General features: G+C 62.5%; 2 protein-coding genes across 2 annotated transcripts; both read left to right on the forward strand.

The window, feature by feature from the left end:
• Positions 1-1,971: 1,971 nt before the first annotated feature.
• LOC311164523 (solute carrier family 22 member 6-A-like) lies at positions 1,972-7,073 on the forward strand (the record flags this gene model as incomplete). Its single annotated transcript, XM_084224013.1, has 11 exons — positions 1,972-1,988; positions 2,993-3,656; positions 4,088-4,191; positions 4,314-4,468; positions 4,894-5,062; positions 5,146-5,269; positions 5,353-5,468; positions 5,753-5,967; positions 6,151-6,259; positions 6,363-6,566; positions 6,992-7,073. 11 exons carry the CDS (start codon positions 1,972-1,974, stop codon positions 7,071-7,073), a joined length of 1,959 nt encoding a protein of 652 aa, XP_084080139.1.
• A 1,240-nt stretch (positions 7,074-8,313) lies between these two features.
• Positions 8,314-23,173, forward strand: LOC311164524 (uncharacterized protein; the record flags this gene model as incomplete). The annotated part of the gene is made up of 20 exons (XM_084224014.1): positions 8,314-8,679; positions 9,100-9,200; positions 9,522-9,676; positions 10,272-10,440; positions 10,941-11,064; positions 11,405-11,520; positions 11,648-11,862; positions 12,083-12,191; positions 12,265-12,468; positions 12,795-12,874; positions 16,480-16,895; positions 17,028-17,131; positions 17,586-17,740; positions 18,419-18,587; positions 19,067-19,190; positions 19,964-20,073; positions 20,808-21,022; positions 21,494-21,602; positions 22,117-22,320; positions 23,104-23,173. The coding sequence occupies 20 exons, from the start codon at positions 8,314-8,316 to the stop codon at positions 23,171-23,173; spliced, it is 3,315 nt and encodes a 1,104-aa protein (XP_084080140.1).
• Between the last annotated feature and the right edge of the window lie 497 nt (positions 23,174-23,670).

The raw sequence follows: 23,670 nt of genomic DNA on the forward strand, positions 1-23,670 counted from the left end.
TTGGGGGGTTGTAGGGATTTGTGGGGAGACCGTGGGGGTCTCTAGAGGGTCCTGGGGGGTTTGTAGGGGTCTGTTGGGGTCTGTAGGGGGGTCACAGGTACCGGGGGGGTGATGGAGGCGTTTAGGGGAATTACCGGGGTCGGCAGTGGGGGAGTCCTTGGGGTCCCTGGGGGGGTTTAGGGACCTGCAGGGGCACCGAGGACCTACAGGATCTATAGGGGCCTGCTGGGGGGGGGTCGTAGGACCCTAAAGAGGGGGGAGCAGGGGTCAATGAGATCCTATAGGGGCTCCCAGGGCCCTATAGGTGCTTTAAAGGGGTTTGTAGGGGGTCTGTGGGGGTGTGGGGGGTCTATAGGGGTTTGGGGGGGTCTGTGGGGGCTTGAGGGGTCTATAGGGGCTTGGGGGGGGTCTGTAGAGACTCTTTGGGGTCTGTAGGGGCTTGGGGGGTCTATAGGGGCTTGGGGGGTTTATAGGGGCTTGGGGGGCTCTGTAGTGTCTCAGGAGAATCTGTAGGGGCTCGCGGGGGTCTATAGGGGCTTGGGGGGGGTCTGTAGAGGCTCTTTGGGGTCTGTAGGGGCTCGCGGGGGTCTATAGGGGCTTGGCGGGGGGTCCTGTGGGGTCTATAGGGTCTTGGGGGGGTCCTGTGGGGTCTATAGGGGCTCTTGGGGCACCTCGAGGGGCTCCTGGGGGCTCTGTAGGGGCTCCTTGGGGTCCGAACAGGGGACACCAACAGGTAGGGGGGGGGTCCCTAAGTGTGGGGAGGGGCTCAGGGGGTGCTGATCTATAGGGGTGTCCCCTATAGGGCCGCAGGGACCCCGGGCGGGCGGGCGGGGGGACCCAGAGGCGTCCGGACCCCCCCGCGGCGCTGGAATTCACCCCCCCCCCCCCCCTCCCCGTTAATCCCGGTGGCACCAAAAGCGGCGCTTTTCGCCTCGTTGTGTAACGGAGAGAGCGCGGGGACCGCGACGGGGACAGGGACCGGCCAGGGCCAGGGACAGCACCGGGAGAGCAGGTGGGACACGGGGGGACAGGGGGACAGGGAGACAGGGACAGGGGGACAGGGACAGCACCGAGAGAGCAGGTGGGACACGGGGGGACGAGGGGACAGGGGGACAGGGACAGGGACCCGGCCAGGGACAGGGACCCGGCCAGGGACAGGGACAGGGAGACAGGGACAGCACCGGGAGAGCAGGTGGGACACGGGGGGACAGGGGGACAGGGACAGGGGGACAGGGACAGGGGGACAGGGGGACAGAGACACGGCAAGGGACAGGGACAGCACCGGGAGAGCAGGTGGGACACGGGGGGACACGGGGACAGGGAGACAGGGACAGGGGGACAGAGGGACAGGGGGACAGGGACAGGGGGACAGAGGGACACGGGGACAGGGACAGGGACAGCACCGGGAGAACAGGTGGGACACAGGGGGACAGAGGGACAGGGGGACAGGGACAGCGACAGGGGGACGGGGACAGGGGGACAGGGACAGGGGGACAGGGACAGCACCGGGAGAGCAGGTGGGACACGGGGGGACACGGGGACAGGGAGACAGGGACAGGGGGACAGAGGGACAGGGGGACAGAGGGACACGGGGACAGGGACAGGGACAGCACCGGGAGAACAGGTGGGACACGGGAGGACAGAGGGACAGGGGGACAGAAGGACAGGGGGACAGAGGGACAGGGGGACAGGAACAATTGGGGGACCCTGGGACAAGGGGACAGGGACAGGGGGACAGGTGGGGTCTGGGCGAGCAAAGGTGGGGGGACAGATGGGGACAGTGAGGGGACCTTGGGATGGGGGCGGCACCTGGAGGACAGGTGGGGACAGCAGGGGACAGGTTGGGGAGGACAACGGGGGGGTCGTGGGATGGGGTGGGGACATGTCGGGGACACGGGAACAGACTGGGACACCAGGGAGGGCTTGGGGACACTGCTGGGGGCTTGGGGACATTGTTTCTCTTAGGGAGGGATGGGGACATTGGACGGGTTGGGGACATCATGGGGGGACACTGGGACAAGCTGGGGACATTGGGGGTATGGTGGGGCCAGGGGTTGGGCTGGGGAAATCCCAGAGGGGACACGGGACAGGTTGGGGACATGGGACAGGTTGGGGACATGGAGGAGAATGGTGGGGACATCAGGGAGGGTTTGGGGACATCACAGAGGGGACCTTGGGGACACGAAGTCACAGCTGGCCGGATGTCCCCATCCCTGGGGAGCTGCGCCGAGGTGGAGCAGGGACAGGGACATGCTGGGAGGGGATGGGGACATCAGGAGGGGTTGGGGACGTGTGACGCAAGTGGTGACACCGTCCCCAGTGGTCACCACGTCCCCTGCCCCGTGTCCCCTCCCCGTCTCTGGGTCCCCATGTCCCCTGTCCCCACATCCTGGTGGCCCCAGCTCAGCGCTCCCAGCGGTGTCCCCTCCCTGTGCCGTGTCCCCATGGCCCTGGGGGTGGCTGTGTCCCCTGTGATGGTGTCCCCCTGTCCCTGTGTCGCTCTGTCCTTCTGTCCCCATGGGTGAAGCTGTCCCCAGGCCCCAGTGTCCCTGTGCCCGCTGGTGTCCCTGTGGTTGGTGGAGTCCCCATGTCTGGCAGTGTCCCTCTGTCCAGCAGTGTCCCCACGTCCAGCAGCATCCCTGTGTCCGGCAGTGTTCCCAGGCCGGAGGTGTCCCCGTGTCCTGCAGTGTCCCTCTGTCTGGCGGTGTCCCTCTGTCCGGCAGTGTCTCTCTGTCCGGCAGTGTCCCCGTGTCCAGCGGTGTCCCTCTGTCCGGCAGTATCCCTCTGTCCGGCGGTGTCCCCGTGTCCAGTGGTGTCCCTCTGTCCGGCAGTGTCCCTCTGTCCAGCAGTGTCCCTCTGTCCAGCAGTGTCCCCGTGTCCAGCAGTGTCCCTCTGTCCAGCAGTGTCCCTCTGTCTGGCAGTGTCCCCGTGTCCAGCAGTGTCCCCGTGTCCAGCAGTGTCCCCGTGCCAGCAGTGTCCCTCTGTCCGGCAGTGTCCCTCTGTCCGGCCGTGTCCCCGCCATGCCGTTCGGGGTGGTGCTGGCGCAGGTCGGGGGCCTGGGCCGGTTCCAGGTGCTGCAGACGGCGCTGCTGGCGGTGCCCATCCTGCTCATGGCCAGCCACAACCTGCTGCAGAACTTCACCGCCGCCGTCCCCCCGCACCGCTGCCGTGTCCCTGCTGTCCCCGGCGCCACCCCTGCTGTCCCCGGCGCCACCCCTGCTGTCCCCGACGCCACCCCAGCACCGCCCGGTGCCACCCCCGATGCCACCTCAGCGACCCCTCGTGGCACCTTGAGAGGCTCCGACACCGCCCTGAAGTCTCCTGGTGACACCTCGGGGTCACCTGGTGCCACCCTGAGGTCCCCCAGTGGCGTCCACAGCCCCGGTGCCACCCACGTCACACTCGATGGCAGCGCGGGGTCCCCCGATGGCGCCGGTGTCCAGCCTGATGCCACCTGGGGGTCCTCCAATGGCACCTTGGGGCCTGCCAGTGCCATGCTGGGGTGGTCCAATGTCACCCTGGGGTCCCCCGATGTCACCCTGGGGTCCTGCCGGCGCTATGTGGCCAATGTCACCGGTGGTCCCCGGGCCACCGAGCCGTGCCGTGACGGCTGGGACTACGACCGCAGCATCTACGTGTCCACCATCGTCACCGAGGTGGGGACGGGGACACGGGGACAGGGAGGGTGGGGAGGTGACCACGGTGTCCATGGAGGGGACAACACCTCTGTGGGGACGGGGGGAGGGAGGGGAGGGGGTGGGATTTGGAGTGAGGTGGGAGGGACAGGGGATGGATGGATGGATGGATGGATGGATGGATGGATGGATGGATGGATGGATGGATGGACGGACGGATGGGGGAGGGAGGGATGGATGGATGGATGGATGGATGGATGGATGGATGGATGGATGGACGGACGGATGGGGGAGGGAGGGATGGATGGATGGATGGATGGATGGATGGATGATGGATGGATGGATGGATGGATGGATGGATGGATGGATGGATGATGGATGGATTGATGGACAGATTGATGGACGGATATGAGGACAGACTGACTCTGACAGATGTCCCCCTGTCCTGGCAGTGGGACCTGGTCTGTGGCTACCGGCAGCTGCGGCAGATGGCCCAGTCCATCTACATGGCCGGGGTCCTGGTGGGCGCCCTGGTCCTGGGGGGCCTCTCGGACAGGTAAAGGCAGCAGAGACCATCCCCCCCCCATTCCGTGCCTCAGTTTCCCTGTGGGGCTCTGGACAGCTCATCCCTGCTGGCTCCCAGTGGCTCCCAGTGGCTCCCAGTGGCTCCTGTTGCAGGTTTGGGCGCAAGGCCATGCTGATGTGGTCCTACCTGCAGCTGGGGGTGATGGGGACGTGCACGGCCTTCGCCCCCAACTACGCCTCCTACTGCGTCTTCCGCTTCGCCGGAGGGATGGCGCTGTCCGGCTTCGGCCTCAGCATCGCCTGCCTGGGTGAGGGGACACGGGGACAGCCCCTGCTCAGGGGTGGGGACATGGCCATGGCCGTGGAGGGAGACAACACAATGTCCACGGAGGTGGACAACCCAGTGATCATTTGTGGGGACAGACATGGATAAGGATATCCCAATGACCATGGATGGGGACATCCCTGTGGCCATGGATGGGGACATCCCTGTGACCATGGATGGGGACAACCCTGTGGCCATGGATGGGGACATCCCTGTGGCCATGGATGGGGACAACCCAATGGTCATGGCGGGGACATCCCAGTGTCCATGAGTGAGGACATCCCTGTGGCCATGCTGGGGTCACACGGCGTGAGCACGTCTGACCGTGCCGGGCTGGCCGCGCTGACCAGGAGGGTCCCAGCTCTGTGGGGACACCCCGAGTGAGCCGTGTCCCCGTGTCCCTGGCAGTGGTGGAGTGGATCCCCACGCCCTACCGCGCCATCGCCGTGGCCATCACCGGCTTCGCCTACACCCTGGGCCAGATCATCCTGGCCGGGGTGGCCTACGCTGTCCCCCGCTGGCGCTGGCTCCAGCTCTCCGTCTCTCTGCCCTTCTTCGTCTTCCTCCTCTACTCCTGGTAGGACGTTGGGCTCCTCGGGGAGGCCGTGGGGACGCGGGGGGCGTGCTGGCCGTGCCTCAGTTTCCCCTGGCCGGCTGCAGGTGGTTGGCAGAGTCGGCGCGGTGGTTGGTGCTGTCGGGCAAGGCCGACCGGGCGGTGAAGGTCCTGCAGCGCGTGGCCGCCTTCAACAACCGCAGGGAGGAGGGGGAGAAGATCACGGTCGAGGTCCGGTGGCCCCGTGTTGGGGGTGGGGGGCTGGGGGTGGTTTCCAGCCCCTTCCCCAACCTCTCGCGTTTCCGGTCTCCCAGATGTTGAAATCCAACATGAAGGAGGAGTTGGCAGCTCTGAAATCCTCCTACACCGTCTCCGACCTGGTCCGGACCCCCGTGATCCGCCACATCTTCTTCTGCCTGTCCATCGTCTGGTGGGGCTGGGGGCGAGGAGGGAAGGATGGATGGATGGGACTGAGGGATGGATGGATGGATGGATGGATGGATGGATGGATGGATGGTGGATGGATGGACGGACACATGGCTGGTCAGGCTCACAGATGCATGAAGGGAAGGATGGACACCTGGACACCCAACCAATGACCCCCCCCATCCAACTGCCTCCCAACCCTCTCCTCCCCCACCTGCCATCCCTGTCCCATCCTGTCCCAGGAAGGTGATGTCACCTCAAGGTCCCCCCTCTCCCACCTCGCTCCAGGTTCTCCATCAGTTTCTCCTACTACGGCTTGGCCATGGACCTGCAGAACTTCGGGGTCAGCATTTACCTCATCCAGGTGATTTTCGGCGCCGTTGACTTCCCAGCCAAGGTGGTGGTGACCGTGTCCCTGAGCTACGTCGGCCGGCGGCTCTCGCTCATGGTGGCCTTGTTCTTGGCGGGGCTGGTCATCGTGGCCAACATCTTTGTGCCCTCAGGTGGGTGTGGAGGGGGAGGGCGGTCTCCGTCACTCTGGCCACCAGTGTCCCCTGCTCGTCTCGTGTCTTCCTCCACGTTTCCAGCCCCGGTGTCCCCACGTCCCCTCACACTGTGTCTGAGCCCCGGTGTCCCCGTGTCCCCTCACGCTGTGTCCGAGCCCCGGTGTCCCCGTGTCCCCGCAGAGCTGCAGACGCTGCGCACGGCGCTGGCCGTCATTGGCAAGGGCTGCCTGTCCGCCTCCTTCAACTGCGTCTTCCTCTACACCACCGAGCTCTACCCCACCCCCATCAGGTACCGCCCCGCGCCGTGTCCCCAGGGTGGGGCAGGTCCCCGTGACCCTCCCCGGACACCCCCGGGGCGCTCGGTGCCCCCCGTGACCCTCCCGGCGCCGCAGGCAGACGGGGCTGGGCTTCGGCAGCACCATGGCGCGCGTGGGCGGCATCATGGCGCCGCTGGTGAAGATGATGGACGAGTACTACCCCTTCCTCCCGCCCGCCGTCTACGGGGTGGCCCCCGTGGTGGCAGCCGTGGCGGCTGCGTTCCTGCCCGAGACCCTCAACACGCCCCTGCCCGACACCATCGAGGAGGTGGAGAACAGGTGGGTGCAGGGATGGATGGAGGGATGGATGGAAGGATGGATGGATGGATGGATGGATGGATGGATGGATGGATGGATGGATGATGGATGGATGGATGGATGGATGATGGATGGAGGGATGGATGGATGGATGGATGATGGATGGATGGATGGATGGATGGATGGAGGGATGGATGAGGGATGGATGGATGGATGGATGGATGGATGGATGGATGGATGGAGGGATGGGGATGGATGGATGGACAACCCTGGCCATGAAGAGGTTCAGGGTCAAGGCACCCCTGGCTGCATTGAGGGACAGCTGGATGGGGACGTTGGCAGAAGAACAAGCTCTGTGATTGGCTGAATGCTTGGCCTGGGCCACTCTTCCTATACCATGACCCTCCTCCTCCTCTTCCTCTTCCTCCTCTTCCTCCTCCCTGCAGGACCAAGCAGAAGCCAGCGGGTGACCCCAAGGAGAAGATCGCGCTCCAGCCCCAGGACGGGCCCCCCCTGAAGGAGGCCTGAGGGACCCGGGGGGTGGGCACAGCCCCCAGCCCTGGCCACCAGCGGCCACCACCCCAGGGGTCCCCACAGCAGGAGGGGGAGACCTGGGCCGTGACTGGTGACCTCCTGTTGGGGCGAGGACGTCTGGGCAGGAATAAAACAGCTCTGGTGGGGACACGTCTCGGGGTCTTATCTGTGCCCCCCCAGGTCACCCCCGACAACGACGTCCAAGGTCACCTCCCATGGGACAGTGCCCAAGAATTGCATCCCCTGAGGTCACTTCCAATGAGGGGACAACCCAGGACCCCTTTTTTTGGAGGTCATCTCCACAGGAGGACGCCTCACAACCTTGTCCATCGATGAGGTGGCACCCAAGACCCCCATTTTTGGTGACACCTCATGACCTCATCCAATAGGATGCCAAGAACCGTGTCCCTAAAGTCCCTACGCATAAAGTGGCACCAAGAACACCTCAATAACCCCAAACCAACTCTTCTCCTGGTAGAGGCATCCCCCAAATCCCAGAGAAGCTGGGGAAGCACCAGGAGCCCCCAAATCCCACCCTGCCCCCTCCCGGTGCTGCCGCGATGCCCCTTCCCCGATTTCCGTCCCCCGAAGCCACCCCGGCCCTTGCTCCCATTTCTGACGTGTCCCTTGGCCCCATCAACTCCCCATCAAAAATTAACCCCCGGCGGGGAATGCGCTGACCCAGGCAGGGCCACCTCTGTCAGCACCTTTCGGTCGCCTTTTGACCACTGAAATCACTAAAATTTAACCCAAAAGCGCCACCAAAGGCTGGACATTGGTCCATGCCAGGAGACCTCCTCTCCCTGCAGTGCCCACCCTGATGCCACCCAACCTCCTGGACAGCCCCTCTCCAAAACATGACTTTTCCCCTCAAAAAAGTAAGGCTGTAAAATAATAATTAAAAGAAATTAGGTGTTCCTTGTCTTCCTGCCCCAAATCGCGCCAGTTTTGCCCCACTTTGGGGGACTTTTGCCCCAAAAACACCTTTTTTTTTACCCCTGGACACCTTTGCGCTGCACTTTTGCCTTCTCCTGCTGGAAAACCACCAAAAACCCCCCGGAGATGTCAAACATTAACCCAAACCACCCTCGGGTCGGCTTATATAGGAGACCACCCCCGGGTGCCGCCGCAGGGAAGCCACCGCGTGGGACAGGGAGGCATTTTTGGGGTGAAACCCCTGAAATCCGGGGCTCTGCATGGCTGTGGGGCGTTGCCCGGCCCCGGCGCTAGCGAGATGGCTTTCGCCAGCCTCCTGGAGCACGTGGGGGGCATGGGGCGCTTCCAGGTGCTCTCGGTGCTGCTCCTGTCCCTGCCCGTGCTGATGATGGCCAGCCACAACCTCCTGCAGAACTTCACCGCCGCCACCAGCGACCACCGCTGCCGCCCGCCCCCAGAGGCCAACGCCAGCGGCCTGGACCCCGAGGCCCTGCTGAGGGTCTGGGTGCCCCGCGGGGAGCGGTGCCGGCGCTTTGTGACGCCCCAGTGGTGGCTTCTGGAGGCCAACGGCTCGGAGCCCAACGGCTCCTGGCCGGAGACGGAGCCGTGCGGAGATGGTTGGACCTACGACCGCAGCGTCTTCACCAGCACCATCATCACAGAGGTGGGACGGTGGTGGGGGGGGTTTGGGGGCGTCTGGGGGGCTTTTCACCCAACCCCGTGGGTGGGTCTCGCCTGGAGGCACCAGCGAAGGGTCTGCTGCCAACGCGGAGTTGACCTCTCCCAACTGGAGCATCTTCCCCGCTCAACCTTCGGTGGAGATGCTCAACGCCAGGAAGCACCAGGAGGGGAAGGGAGGGATGGGGAGGTGGTGGCCGTCCACGAGGGGGTCACAAGGGGGTCACAAGGGGGTCACAGGAGGCTTGGATGGACCTTCCAACCACTGCAATGCCGGCAAGGGTGGCCAAGAATTGAGGGTCACCTTTCTTTGGCCTTACCGGCCGTTTTTGGGGGTTTTGGGGTCTGAGGGGGGGCAGAGGGGACCCTCATCTCTGTCCCACCCCTTGTCCTCGTCCCTTGGCAGTGGGACCTGGTGTGCAGCTCCCGAGGGCTGAAGCAGCTGGCGCAGTCGCTCTACATGGCCGGAGTCCTGGTGGGCGGCATCTTCGGGGGGCTCTCAGACAGGTGAGGGGGGCCCTGCAGGCAGGTGGGGTGGCACCGGGGGGGTCCTCTCACCCTCTCTGCCTCCTCTTCATTCCCTCCTTCTCCTTCTCTTCCTCACCCTCTTTTTCCTCCTCATCCCCTTTTTCTCCTCAACCCCCTCCCTCTTCCTCACCTTCCTCACCTTTTTCCCCCTCCTCATCCTCTTCCTCACCCCTTTTTCCTCCTCTTCACCCTCTCTTCCTTCCCCTGCCCCTTTCTTCATCCTTCTTGTCTCTTCCTCTTCCTCCTCTGCCCCCATTTCTTCATCCTCACCCCCTGCTGCTCCTCCTCCTCCCTGCCCAGGTTCGGCCGCCGCTCGGTGCTCACCTGGTGCTACCTGCAGATGGCCGCCATGGGCACCTGCTCGTCCTTCGCGCCCACCTTCACCGTGTACTGCCTGTTCCGCTTCCTGACGGGCATGGCCTTCTCGGGCATCGTCCTCAACAGCGTCTCCCTCTGTACGTCACCCCTGGTACCTGCCCCGGGCACCCACCTGGGTGGGCTCCGTGTCCCCCCTGAACCTGTGGGAAGCACCCCAGTGATCTCCCTGTCATCCAGGCACCATTCTGGGGGTCTCCGTATCCCCCCTGTACCTGTGGGGGCCTGTCTGGTGGTCTCCATGTCCCCTGGCACCGGTGGGGCCATGTCCCCCCAGTACCTGCCCAGGGCTCCATGTTCCCCTGGGTTACCTGTGGGCACCAGCCTGGTGGTCTCCCCGTCCCCTGAGCATCATCCAGGTGGTCTCCAGGTCCCCTGGGCACCATCCTGGGGGTCTCCATGTCCCCTGGGCACTGTCCCGGTGGTCTCCACGTCCCCTGGGCACCATCCAGGTGGTCTCCATGTCCACTGGTCACCATCCAGGTGGTCTCCATGCCCCCTGGGCACCATCCTGGGGGTCTCCCCATCCCCTGGGCACCATCCTGGGGGTCTCCCCATCCCCTGGTCACCATCCAGGTGGTCTCCACGTCCCCTGGGCACCATCCTGGTGGTCTCCCCATCCCCCGGGGTGCCGGTGGGCACTCCCAGCTGGTGCCCACGTGCTGTGTCCCGCAGCGCTGGAGTGGATGCCGACACACATGCGGGCGCTGGTGGGCACCTTCATGGGGTACTGCTACACCACCGGGCAGTTCCTGCTGGCCGGCGTCGCCTTCGCCGTGCCCGACTGGCGCCGGCTGCAGCTCGTGGTGTCCCTGCCCTTCTTTGGCTTCTTCCTCTACTCCTGGTGAGGAGGAGGAAGGAGGAGGGAGGGAGGGAGGGAGGGAGGGATGGATGGATGGATGGATGGATGGATGGATGGATGGATGGATGGATGGATGGAGGGATGGATGGATGGATGGATGGATGGATGGATGGATGGATGGATGGATGGATAATGGATGGATGGATGGATGGATGGATGGATGGATGGATGGATGGATGGATGGATGGATGGATGGAGGGATGGTAAGCAGAGAGGGACATATGGAGGTAGGGATGGATGGGGGGATGGACAGCTGGAGTTTTGGCCTGATGGAAGGATGGTGGATGGATGGAGCAGTGGGGGGTGCGTGGACAAGTGGGCAGAAGGAAAGGTGGGAGAAGAACTGGATGAAGAGTGTCCAGGAACAGCTGGGTGGACAGTGGGGACACGGCGTGATGACCAGAGGGACGGGGGGACATTGCCACCAGATGGAGGTGGGACAGTGACGATGCTGGGGCTCCTGCCCGTCCCCTCCCGCCCAGGTGGCTGACGGAGTCAGCGCGGTGGCTTGTCATGGTGGGGAGGCCCCACCAGGCCCTGCGGGAGCTCCAGAAGGTGGCCAGGATCAACGGGAAGAAGGAGGAAGGGGACAAGCTCGACATAGAAGTAAAAGGCTCCGTCGGGTCCCCCAGGGTGTCCCTGGGGTGTTTTATAGGGGTCCCTTGAATATCCACCCATGGACAACTGTCCATCCATGGTCACTTGTATCATCATCCCTTATGCACCCTGTCTGTCTGTCCATCCATCCACTCATCTTCATCATCTCGATGACATCCATCATCGCCATCTCCTCCATCCCCTCACCCATCCATGAATCCACCACCTCCATCCCACCACCCACCCACGACCCCCCTTCCCCTTTTCCACCCATCCTGCCCGGACCTGCCCACGTACAAGAGGGTCCCCAATGCCCCATCCCCATCCCAGAGCCCCCCTGTCCCTCCAGACCCTGAGGTCCCACATGGAGAAGGAGATGACGTCCTCAAAGACCCGCCACACCGTGGTTGACCTGGTCCGGACGCCGGTCCTGCGCCGCATCTCCTTCTGCCTCTGCTTCGTGTGGTACGGCCGGCGGTGGAGGACACCAGTGGGTGGTTGTCCATCCCCCTCCACGTCCTTCACCCCCTGTGCCACCCCACACCTCCCCACAGGTGACATTTTCACCGCCTCTCCCCCCCTCGTGGCCCAGGTTCTCCACCAGCTTCGCCTACTACGGGCTGGCCATGGACCTGCAGAACTTTGAGTTCAACATCTACGTGATCCAGCTGATCTTCGGCGCCGTGGACATCCCGGCCAAGCTGATGTCCATCCTCACCATCACCTACGTGGGGCGCCGCTTCACACAGGCCATCACCCTCATCCTGGCCGGCTTGGCCATCCTGGCCAACGTCTTGGTGCCGCGAGGTGAGGCCGGGGGTGGTGGCAGTGGTGTCCCCTCATCTCTGACCTCCCTGGGAGGGCCCAGACGAGCTCAGCCCATTGATGGAACCCCCAGGTTGGGTCATTTTAGCTTTTTATGGGGGATTTGCCCCAAATCCTGGTGTTTGGGGTCTTCTCTTGACGAGCGAGCTCAGCCCAAGTGGGGACACTGAGGTGACTCCCGGGTGTCCCGCTGTCCCCGCAGAGCTCCGGACACTCCGGACAGCCCTGGCCGTCTTTGGGAAAGGTTGTTTGGCCGCGTCCTTCAACTGCGTCTTCCTCTACACGGGCGAGCTCTACCCCACGGTGATCCGGTAAGGAGCGGGCGTGGCCGGGTGGTCCCTCAGGTGGCCTCAGGTGGCCTCAGGAGCTCCACGTGTCCCACAGGCAGACGGGCATGGGCTTGGCCAACACCATGTCGCGGCTGGGCAGCATCATGGCCCCCCTGGTGAAGATGGCAGGCGAGCTGTTCCCGGCGCTGCCCTTCCTCATCTACGGCGCCGCGCCCGTGGTGTCGGGGCTGGTGGCCGCCTTCCTGCCCGAGACACGGAACATGGCCCTGCCCGAGACCGTGGAGGAGGTGGAGGGAAGGTGGGGCTGGAGAGGATCCGGGATGAGGGGAGGGCATGGACGGGCAGAGCGATGGGACGGAGGATGGGGAGGGACAGAGGGAGAGAACGGGGTTGAACGTGGGGGTGGAGGGAGGGAAGTTGGTTGGGATGGGTGGGATGGATGGACGGCTGGATGGGACAGAGGGATGATGGAGGGAGGGATGGATGGATGGATGGATGGATGATGGATGGATGGATGGATGGATTATGGATGGATGGGATGGAGGGATGGTTTATGGATGGACCAGCACCACAAAAACCCCCCTGTTCTCTCCAACCTTCCCCTCATCCTGCCCTCCCCACCAGGACACAATCCCAGAAGGACGAATCCCGACATCTCCAGGTCCCACTCCAGCCCACCCCATCCAGCAACTCCACAGGGCCCCGTTAGTGCCACCTGCCACCAAGGGACCCCCAAAATCCCCAGCCCTCGATGCTCCTGCCGGATGAATTTGGGATTTGGGGTGTGGAGGGGGTTCAAACCCCCCCTGACGAGCAAAGGGACAGAGGTGACTACAAGGACCCGGCTGCCCCTCCCTGCAGAGTGGGGGGGACGCTGGGCCCCCCAAATCTCTGCGTCGCGGACGGTTCGGCCGTGCTGGAATAAAAAACAATAAAAGCAAAGCTCGGGTGAACTGCGGCTGGTGGGGGTGGGGTGTGGTGGGGGTGGGGGTTGTTTTCCCACGGCCGCGGGGGGTCCCGCGCAGCCGGGCCGGTCCCGCCCCGAAGGAAAACACGGGAGCCAGCGGGAAACAGCGGCCTCGGCACCGCGGGACCCCCCAGCCCCTCCCCCGCGGCCGGAGCTGCCGGGGATGGACAATGCCGGGAGAGAGTGCGGGAAGGATCTGGGATCCCGAGGATCCGGGACCCCAGGGATCGGGGATTCCAAGGATCCGGGACCCCAGGGATCCGGGATCCCGAGGATTGGGGATCCCGAGGATTGTGGACCCCAGGGATTGGGGATTCCAAGGATCGGGGACCCCAGGGATCAGGGATCCCGAGGATTGGGGACCCCAGGGATCGGGGATCCCGAGGAGCCGGGACCCCACGGATTGGGGACCCCAAGGATTGGGGATCCCGAGGATTGGGGACCCCAAGAATCACCATGTCCAGGTGCCCAGGGATCCCAAGGACACACAGACCCCATTCCTGGACACCCCAAAGACCCAGATCCCAAGGATTTAGGTGTTTGGATCCCAGGGACACATGATCATCCCAGACATCCCAAGAGCTCGGGGATCCTGAGGACTCAGGGATCCCAAAGATCCCGGGGATCCCAAGGACCAAGGACTCGGAACCCTGAGTGTCCAGGGATCCAGGATCCCAGGGATCCAGACCACCCAGGCATCCCGAGGATCCCGACATTTAGATGTCACAGATCCAGACGTCCCAGAAGTCCCCAGGAGCCAGAGATCCCAAGCATCCACGTGTCCTCACGCCCACCTGGTGCCAATCCGGGCGTCCGGCTCCCCCCGTCACCCCCCACGCTCCGCTGCCCCCGCCGCCCTCCTGCCCGGGGTCCAAGGGGCTCCCACGCTGCGGTTCAGGGCCCCCGGGACTTTGCCTCATCAATGATCCACCCCGGAGGGGCGGAACGGGCCGGAGGGGGCCGGGGGTCCCCATCTGCCGGGGCCTGGGGGCTCCCAGGGCGAGGAAGAGGAGGGCTTGGGTGGGATGGAGGGGCAGCCCCGGCACGTCCCGGGTGGGCCCGGCGTGGTCGGCAGCGCCGTTTCCGCCCCGGGAGCGTCTCCACCGATCCATGGCGGGTTCCGGAGTCAAACGTTAACCGGGACCGGGGTGGCCTTAAATAGGAGCGGGGCCAGGCCGGGGGCAGGGCAGGGCCATGGGCAGCCGCCGGGCCGGGGGGTGGTAGCGGCCGGCGAGGGCTCCGGGCAGTGGGATCTGGTGCTGGGAGAGGCCGGGAGTGACCGGGAGTGACCGGGAGTGCCAGACAGGTGAGTGATCAATAAGGAGATCGATGGGTCACGGAGAGCCCAGCGAGGTCAGGAGAGAGATCGAGGATCAATAGATGGATCGATGGAGAGAAGGGCTGATCAAGAGAGAGGTTATAGGTCAGGAGGTTGATCAATAGAGAGATTGAAACAAATAAATCAACAAATAGAGGAAGTAAAGGTCAATAAATCAATTAAGAGAGCAATTACAGGTTAATAAATCAATCAATAGGAAGATTACAGACCAAGAGACTGATCAATAGAGAGGTTAAGATTGATACATTGATCAATGGATTATAAATCAATAACTGTATCATCTGAAGGATTGATGGAGAAGGAGATCATTATTCTGATTGGTCAATTGTGGTTCAATAGATTCGTCAATAGAAAAATGGAGACCAATTGAATGATCAATTAACAGATTAGAGATCAATTTATTGGTACTAGAGATACACAGACTAACAGATGGATCCATAGAGACCCCTCTAGATCAATAGATTGATTGATCAAGCCATCAATAGATTAACAGATCAATCAATAGGTCACTAGATCAATAATAGAAACATGGATCAATAAACTAATACGTAAAGAGATCATGGACTAATTCTGATCAAACTGTTATAGATAAGGGGAGACAAGTGATCAATAATTTATCAACAGAGAAAGAACTCACTGGATCGATTGGAAGGGGGACCGATAGATCGATCAATAGGTTGATTATCAGCAGAAAATCGATTTGTGGGTAGGCTAAGGATCAATAAACGGGCAGAGAGAGCAGAGAAATCCATTGATCCATGGATTGATCGATTGATCGGGGGGTGAAGGAGGGGCCGGGGGGGCGGGGCCGAAGGAGGGGCGGCCGGAGGGACAGAGGGACGGACGGCCGGACAGAGGGACGGCTGGAGAGCCCGGACAGTCCCGAGAGTCTGAGCCGGAGCCTGGGAACGGCCGAGGGAGGAGGAGGAGGAGGAGGAGGAGGAGGAGGAGGAGAGCAGGTGGGGATCGATTGATCGTGAGGGATCTGAGGGATTGGTGGGATGGAGGGGACAGGATTGATTGATTGATTGGTTGATTGATTCATTGATTGATTGATAGGGAAGGGATGGGGGGAGCTGAGAGCAAGAAATGATCAGTGATTGATAGATTGATTGATCAATCAATAGAGTGAGAGTGATTGTGACAGGTGGATTGATGAATAGATAATAGATCAATATATTAATAGATCAGAGAGACAGATTGATAGACTGATCTCTCAACAGATAGATCAATAGAGATCAATAGATTGACAGACTGGTCAGCAGATTGATCAATCAGACTGATAGATAAATCCACTGATCAAGGGATGGATCAATCCTTCAACACATCAGTTGATCCATCTGATAGACCAATAAATTGATGATTGATTGAGCAATCAATAGGTGATCAATAGAGGGTCCTCGTGCTGTTCTGGGGACCGCCCAGAACCTTCTTCCATCCACCCTCGGCCACTCTGTGTCCTTCCTCCACCCCTGGGGCCAACCCTCATCCTCCTCCCTGCCCCCCTTGGTCACCCCTTGGCCATCCCTCTGCTGACCACCCAAAACATCCCTGACCTCTCCTGACCCCTCCCTTGGTCCATCCCTGGGTCTGTCCATCCCCTGACCACCCTTTGGCCATCCCCTGACCACCCTCTGTCCATCCCCTGACCACCCTCTGTCCATCCCCTGACCACCCTCTGGCCATCCCCTGACCACCCTCTGTCTACCCCCTGACCACCCTCTGGCCATCCCCTGACCACCCTCTGGCCATCCCCCTGCCCCCATTTGGCCATCCCCTGACCACCCTCTGGCCATCCCCTGACCACCCTTTGGCCATCCCCTGACCACTCTTTGGCCCTTCCTTGACCACCCTCTGGCCATTCCTTGACCACCCTCTGTCCATCCCCTGACCACCCTCTGTCCATCCCCTGACCACTCTTTGGCCCTTCCTTGACCACCCTTTGGCCATCCCCTGACCACCCTCTCTCCATCCCTCCCCGTTTCCTTCTCTTCCCCCCTCAGCTGACCAGGGCCCTGTCCAGCTCCGTCCCCCTCCGGCCATGTCCTTCGTGGAGCTGCTGGCCCGCCTGGGTGGCATGGGCCGCTTCCAGGTGACCTACGTGGCCGCGCTGGCCGTGCCCCTGCTCATGCTGGCCAGCCACAACCTCCTGCAGAACTTCACCGCCGGCGTCCCCGAGCACCACTGCCGGCCCCGGCCCGCGGCCAACGCCAGCGCGGCCGCCGTGCCCCTGGCGGTGTCCGTCCCCTGGGACGGCCGCCGCCGCCCGCAGAGCTGCCGCCGCTACGTGGAGCCCCAGTGGCACCTCCTGGACGTCAACGGCTCGGCCAACGGCACGGCCACCGAGGCGGCCACCGAGCCGTGCCGCGACGGCTGGACGTACCTGGACGGCATCTTCACCGACACCATCGTCACCGAGGTGAGGCGGGGGTGACGCCCCGGGGTCCCCCAGGGCGGGGGGATGCCGGTGTCCTCGTGGTGTCCTCGTGGTGTCCCTGTGGTGAGCCTGGTGGTGACCCTGTGGTGACCCCGTGTCCCCTCCCGGTGGCAGTGGGACCTGGTGTGTGACTCCAAGAACCTGAGGCAGGTGGCCCAGTCCATCTACATGGCCGGGATCCTGCTGGGCTCCAGCCTCTTCGGGATCCTCTCCGACAAGTGCGTGCTCCCCCGGCGCTGGACTGGGAGGAACTGGGAGGAACTGGGAGGAACTGGGAGGAACTGGGAGGAACTGGGAAGGGGGAGAGGAGTGGTGTTTTCTTGTGTTCTCTGTTCCCTCTGGCCCCCGCTGTCCTGGTGTCCCCAGGGCGGGGCTGTCCAAGCACAGGTTGTCCCCCCTCTGTCCCCACGTCACTCCCAGTGCTCCCAGTGCCCATATTCTTCATCCCAGTGCTCCCAGTGCCTTGTGCGCCCATCCCAGTGCTCGCAGCCCTGTCCCAGTGCCCACAGCCCCGTCCCAGTGACCCCAGCACACCATGACCCCCTTCCCCAACCCAGTATCTCCAGAATCCAACACTTCCCCATCCCAGTGCCTCCAGTTCCCCATATCCCCCACCCCAGTGTTCCCAGTGCTCCCAGTGCTCCCAGTGCTCCCAGTGCCATGTCCCCGCAGGTTCGGGCGCCGGGCGCTGCTCACCTGGTGTTACCTGCAGCTGGGGGCAACGGGGGTGGGCACGGCCGCCGCCCCCTCCCTCCTGGTCTACTGCGTGTGCCGCTTCCTGACCGGGCTGGCCATGGCCGGCGTGTCCCTCAACTCCGCCTCCCTCTGTGAGCCACCGCCCCGGGGACCCTCGGGTGGGGACCCCCAGGGAGAGGCGGGACCCCCCAGCCCAGGGAGGGACCCACACATCCACCCCAAAGTCCAGTGACCCACGGGAGGGTCTGAGCCCAACCCCACTGACCCAACCCTGGGGCATCCCTGACCCATGGGAGGGTCCTGGACCCAAACCCATCCCAGTGACCTAAACCCATCCCAGTGACCTAAACCCATCCCACTGACCCAATCCCCACCTGAATTGACCCAAACCCATCCCAGTGACCCAATCCCACCTGAATTAACCCAAACCCATCCCATTGACCCAAACCCATCTGAATTGACCCAAACCCATCCCACTGACCCAATCCCACCTGAATTGACCCAAACCCAACCCCACTGACCCAGCCCAACCCCACTGACCCAAACCCATCCCAGTGACCCAAACCCATCCCAGTGACCCAATCCCACCTGAATTGACCCAAACCCATCCCACTGACCCAATCTCAACCCCATTAACCCAATCTCAACCCCACTGACCCAACCCCACTGACCCAATCCCATTGACCCAACCCAACCCCACTGACCCAGCCCAACCCCACTGACCCAACCCCACTGACCCACGTGAGGAACCCAGCCCCCAAGCCCCCCAGGCTCTCGGGCCGGCCCCTGACCCCGTGGCGGTGCCGCAGGCATGGAGTGGATCCCGACGGAGGCGCGGGCCGTGGTGGGCACCATCAATGGCTACTGCTACACCCTGGGCCAGTTTGTGCTGGCGGCCGCGGCCTTCGGGCTCCCGCGCTGGCGGCAGCTCCAGCTCGTGGTGTCCCTGCCCTTCTTCGTCTTCTTCTTCTACTCCTGGTACGGGATCCCCAGTGTCCACCCCCAGTGCCCATTCCTTGTGCCCACCCCTGGTGTCCATCCCCAGCATCCACCCCCAGTGTCCATCCCCGGTGCCTACCAGGAGTGCCCATCCCTGTCCTGATTCTGGGGGGAAAAAAGGGATTTTGGGAGTCCGGGGTCTTTACAGGGTTGGAAAGGTCCCCTCAAATCCTGGGGTGGCCACTGACCTTCCCCTGACCCCTCTGTCCGGGGTCCTTTGGGATGGAGGGGGGTGCAGGGACCCCCAGACCTTCCCTGACACCCCCAGCCCGGGGTCCTTTGGGGTGCAGGGACCCCCAGATCCCCCTCCCAGTCTGGGGTGCTTAGGAAGGGTGGGAGCTGCTGGGAACCCTCCGAACAGCTGGGTCCCCCTGGCCCCCCCAAGTTTGGGATCCTTTGGGGGCGGTGGGCGGCCGGGGGGGGTTGGGGACCCCCGGGTGTCACCTGGCCCCCCCCAGGCTGTACGTGGAGTCCGCGCGCTGGCAGGTGACCTCGGGCAGGCCCGACCTGGCCCTGCGGGGGCTCCGCAAGGTGGCGAGGGTCAACGGCAGGAAGGAGGAGGGGGACAAGCTCAGCGAGGAGGTGGGGAGGGGTCTGGGGGTGGCCCAGATCCCTCTGAACTCCCCAATCCCCTCGATCTGCCCCTAAATCCACCCCCAGCTCGCCGCTACCTCCCCTTCCGTCCCTGACCCCCCCGGATCCTGGGAGATCCCCCAAATCCTCCCCTGTTCTCCCACCGATCCCCCCATTCCCTCTGTCCTCGACCCCAACACCCCCAGACCCCTCGGAAACCCCCCCCCAAACTCCTTGGATCCCCTCCAGATCACCTGGATCTCCCGGCGACCCCTCAGATCCCCCCTGGGTCCCTCAGATCCCCCCTGGGTCCCTCTGATCCCCCCCCAGATCCCTCAGATCCCACCCCAGACCCCCCTGATCCCCCCCCTGTGTCCCTCAGATCCCACCCCAGACCCCTCAGATGCCCCCTGGGTCTCTCTGATCCCACCCCAGACCCCTCGGATCCCACCCCAGACCCCTCAGATTCCCCCCAGACCCCTCAGATACCCCTGGGCCCCTCTGATCCCACCCCAGACCCCTCTGGATCACCCGGATCCCCCCTCAGACCCCCTGGATCCCCCCCAAGCCCCCCGGATCCCCCTCCCCAGCCCCCGGGAGCCCCCCCCAGCCCCCCGGATCCCCCTCCCCAGCCCCCGGGAGCCCCCCCCAGCCCCCCGGATCCCCCTCCCCAGCCCCCTGCATCCCCCCCCAGCCCCCCGGATCTCCCCCTCCCCAGCCCCCGGAGCCCTCCCCGGGCGGATCCCGGCGGCCCCCGCAGACCCCGGCGCTCTCCCCCGCAGGCGCTGCGGGCTCTGGTGCGCCAGGAGCCGCCGCTGCCGGGCGGGGCCGTGGCCGCGCTCGTCCGGACCCCCGGCATGAGGACGGTGTCGTGCGGGGTCTCCTTCGTCTGGTGCGTCCTGACAAAAAACATCCTGGTTTTGGGGGGAAAAATACTATTTGGGGGAAAAAAAAAAATTTGGGGGGGAAAAAAGCACCAAGTTTTGGGCAAAAATGCCTGATTTTGGGTGAAAAGAAACAGCTTTTGAGGGAAAAAATGTCCCCACCTTTTGGGGCAAATCTCAATTTTTTTGGGAAACTCCTTCACTTGTTGGGAAAAAAACATCTTTTGGGGAAAAAACATCTCTTGGGGAAAATATCCCCACCTTTACTGGGAAAACAAACTCACCTTTCGGGCAAGAAACACCTTTTGGGGAAACAACCCACTTTTTTGAGGGGGAAAACCACTTTTTGGGGTAAAATCCCCCATATTTTTTGGAAAAACCCACACTTTTTGGGTCAAACCTACAACTTTTGGGACAAAAAAATCCTCTCTTGGGACCAAGGCACACTTTAAGAGCAAACCTCAATTTTTTGGGACAACCTCCATCATTTGAGACAACCTCCATCTTTTGGGACAATATCTGTTTTTTGGGACAACCTCCACTTTTAGGGCAAACCTCCATTTTTTGGGAGAACCTCCATCTTTTGGGACAACTTCCATTTTTTTGGAGAGAACCTCCATCTTTTGGGACAACCTCCACTTTTAGGGCAAGCCTCCATTTTTTGGGACCTCCTCCCCCTTTTGCAGCCCCGGCCGCTCCGTTTTGGGTGGTTTCGGCGCCGATTTGTCGGGTTTTGGCGCAGGTTCTCCACCAGCTTCGCCTACTACGGGCTGGCCATGGACCTGCAGGGCTTTGGCTTCAACGTGTACCTGAGCCAGCTGGTGTTCGGCGCCGTGGACATCCCGGCCAAGCTCCTGTCCGTGCTGGTCATCTCCTGCCTCGGCCGGCGCCTGGCCCAGGGCGGCTCCCTGGCGCTGGCCGGGCTCTGCATCCTGGCCAACATCTTCGTGCCCAGCGGTGGGAGCGGCCGGAGGGAGCGAGGGAACGGGGAGGGGACAGGGAGAATGGAGGAGAATGGAGGAGGGAGGGATGGAGGAGAATGGGATGGTGGAGATTGGGATGGAGGAGAATGGGGTGGAAAAAAATGGGATGGAAAAGAATGGGATGGAGGAGAATGAGATGGTGGAGATTGGGATGGAGGAGAATGGGGTGGAAAAGAATGGGATGGAGGAGAATGGGATGGAGGAGAATGAGTTGGAAAAAAATGGGTTGGAGAACAGTGGGATGGAGGAACGGAGGATGGAGGGATGGAGGAGAACGGGTTGGAGAACAATGGGAGGAATGGATGATGAAGGACCATCAGTGGGATGAAGGGCCATTGAAGAATGGTCATTGGAGGGGTGAAGGGTCATCGGGGGCACGGGGTCACTGCAGGGGGGGGATGACCGGCGGGTGGGCTCTGAGGAGCTGTGGGCGATGTGTCCCCAGAGCTGCCGACGCTGCGCATGGCCTTCGCCGTGGTGGGGAAGGGCGCCCTGGCCGCCTCCTTCAACTGCGCCTACATCTTCACCGGGGAGCTCTTCCCCACCGTCATCAGGTGGGTGGGGTCACCCCAGCCCCGCCCCCACCCGTCCAGTCATGTGACAACCCCACCTTCCATCGGCCCGACCCTCCATGAACCCAACCGAGTCATCAACACAACCACTCATTAACCCAACCATCCATCAACCCAACCACTGACCACTCCATCCACCATCCAACCATCATCCATCCATCCATCATCCATCCATCCATCATCCATCCATCCATCCATCCATCCATCATCCATCCATCCAACCATCATCCATCCATCCATCCATCCATCCATCCCCTATCCATCCATCATCCATCCAACCATCCATCCATCCATTATCCATCCATCCATCCATTATCCATCCATCCATCCATCCATCCAACCATCCATCCATCCATCATCCATCCAACCATCCATCCATCCATCATCCATCCCTCCATCCATCCCTCCCTCCCTCCCTCCCTCCCTCCATCCCTCCACCCCCGTGCCCATCCCCATGTCCGTCTGTCCGTCCCACCGCGTGGCTCTCCCGGCGCAGGCAGACGGGGATGGGCCTGGGGGGCACCATGGCGCGCGTGGGGAGCATGGTGGCGCCCCTGGTGCGCATGCTGGCCGACGTGGCCCCGGCGCTGCCCCTCGTCATCTACGGCGCCGCGCCCATCGTCTCGGCCATCGCCACCTGCTTCCTGCCCGAGACGCGCCGCGCGCCCCTGCCCGAGACCGTCAAGGACGTGGAGAGGAGGTGGGGACACCCCAAACCCCCCCGGGACCCCCAGAGACCCCCCAACCCTTCCCTGGGGACAACGTCCCTGCTTTGGGGTGGGCTTGGCGCTTGGAGGAACGCAGGAGCTTCGGGGTTGGAAAGGGATGAAGAAGGTTTGGGGTTGGGATGGAGGTTTGGGGTTGGAGGTTTGGGGTTGGGAGGGAGGTTTGGGGTTGGGTTGGGATGGAGGTTCGGGGTTGGAGGTTTGGGGTTGGGAGGGAGGTTTGGGGTTGGAGGCTTGGGGTTGGGTTGGGATGGAGGTTTTGGGGTTGGGATGGAGGTTTTGGGGTTAGAATGAAGATTTGTGTGTTGGTTTGGAGGTCTTGGGTTGGATTGGAGGTGTTGGGGTTGGGATGGAGGTTTGGGGTTGGACGTTTGGGGTTGGGATGGAGGTTTGGGGTTGGGATGGAGGTTTGGGGTTGGAGGTTTGGGGTTGGGATGGAGGTTTGGGGTTGGGATGGAGGTTTGGGGTTGGAGGTTTGGGGTTGGGATGGAGGTTTTGCAGTTAGAATGAAGATTTGGGTGTTGGTTTGGAGGTGTTGGGGTTGGGATGAAGGTTTGGGGTTGAAAAGGGATGAAGAAGGCTTGGGGTCAGGATGCAGGTTTGGGGTTGGGATGGAGGTTTTGGGCTCAGGAAGGGTTGAGACTTTTGGCAAGTCCTGACCATTCTGGGGAGAACGTCGAAGGTTTTGGGAAGGGCTGAAGGTTCTGGGATTGGGAAGGATAAAACGATCAATTTTGGGGATTTTGGGGTCCCTGCAGGGCGGGTCACCTCGAGGACGACGACGTCGCCGTCCCCCTGAGCAGCACCAAGAGCCAGGACGGCGCCTGAGGGGGGATTTGGGACCCCCGGGGGGATTTTGGGGCCGGGACCCCCCCGGAGCTCCCCCAGCCCCTCCCCCTCCGGATTATTTATTCCATCCCAATAAAATCTCCTGGGAATTTCGGGATCCATTCCGGGGGGGGGCAGTGAAGGATTTGGGGGCGTCCCCACCCCACCCCCCAAAGGGGGCTCAGCCATCAGGGGACCCCCCCGAGCTCGTTAACGAGGATTAATTGGAATTCCCGGAGCTCGGTGGCCTTTGCCCCAATTCCGGAGATTTGGCTGCGAAATAAATCTGGGAACGGGATTAATTCACATTTCCAGGCGGTGAAAAAAACCCAAAACCCCAAACGGGGCAGATTTAACCCCAAAAAAACGGGCACCACAACCTCAGCTCATTCCAACCCCAAAACTGGGATTTTTCACCCCAAAAAAGGTCAGCACCACCTCAGTCTCAGCCCTCAGAGAATCCCCACCCCAGCCCCGCCAAACTGGGCTTTTTTTAC

The sequence above is a fragment of the Fringilla coelebs genome (genome assembly GCF_963513975.1).
Source record: "Fringilla coelebs genome assembly, chromosome: 33".
NCBI classification, from domain to species: domain Eukaryota; kingdom Metazoa; phylum Chordata; class Aves; order Passeriformes; family Fringillidae; genus Fringilla; species Fringilla coelebs.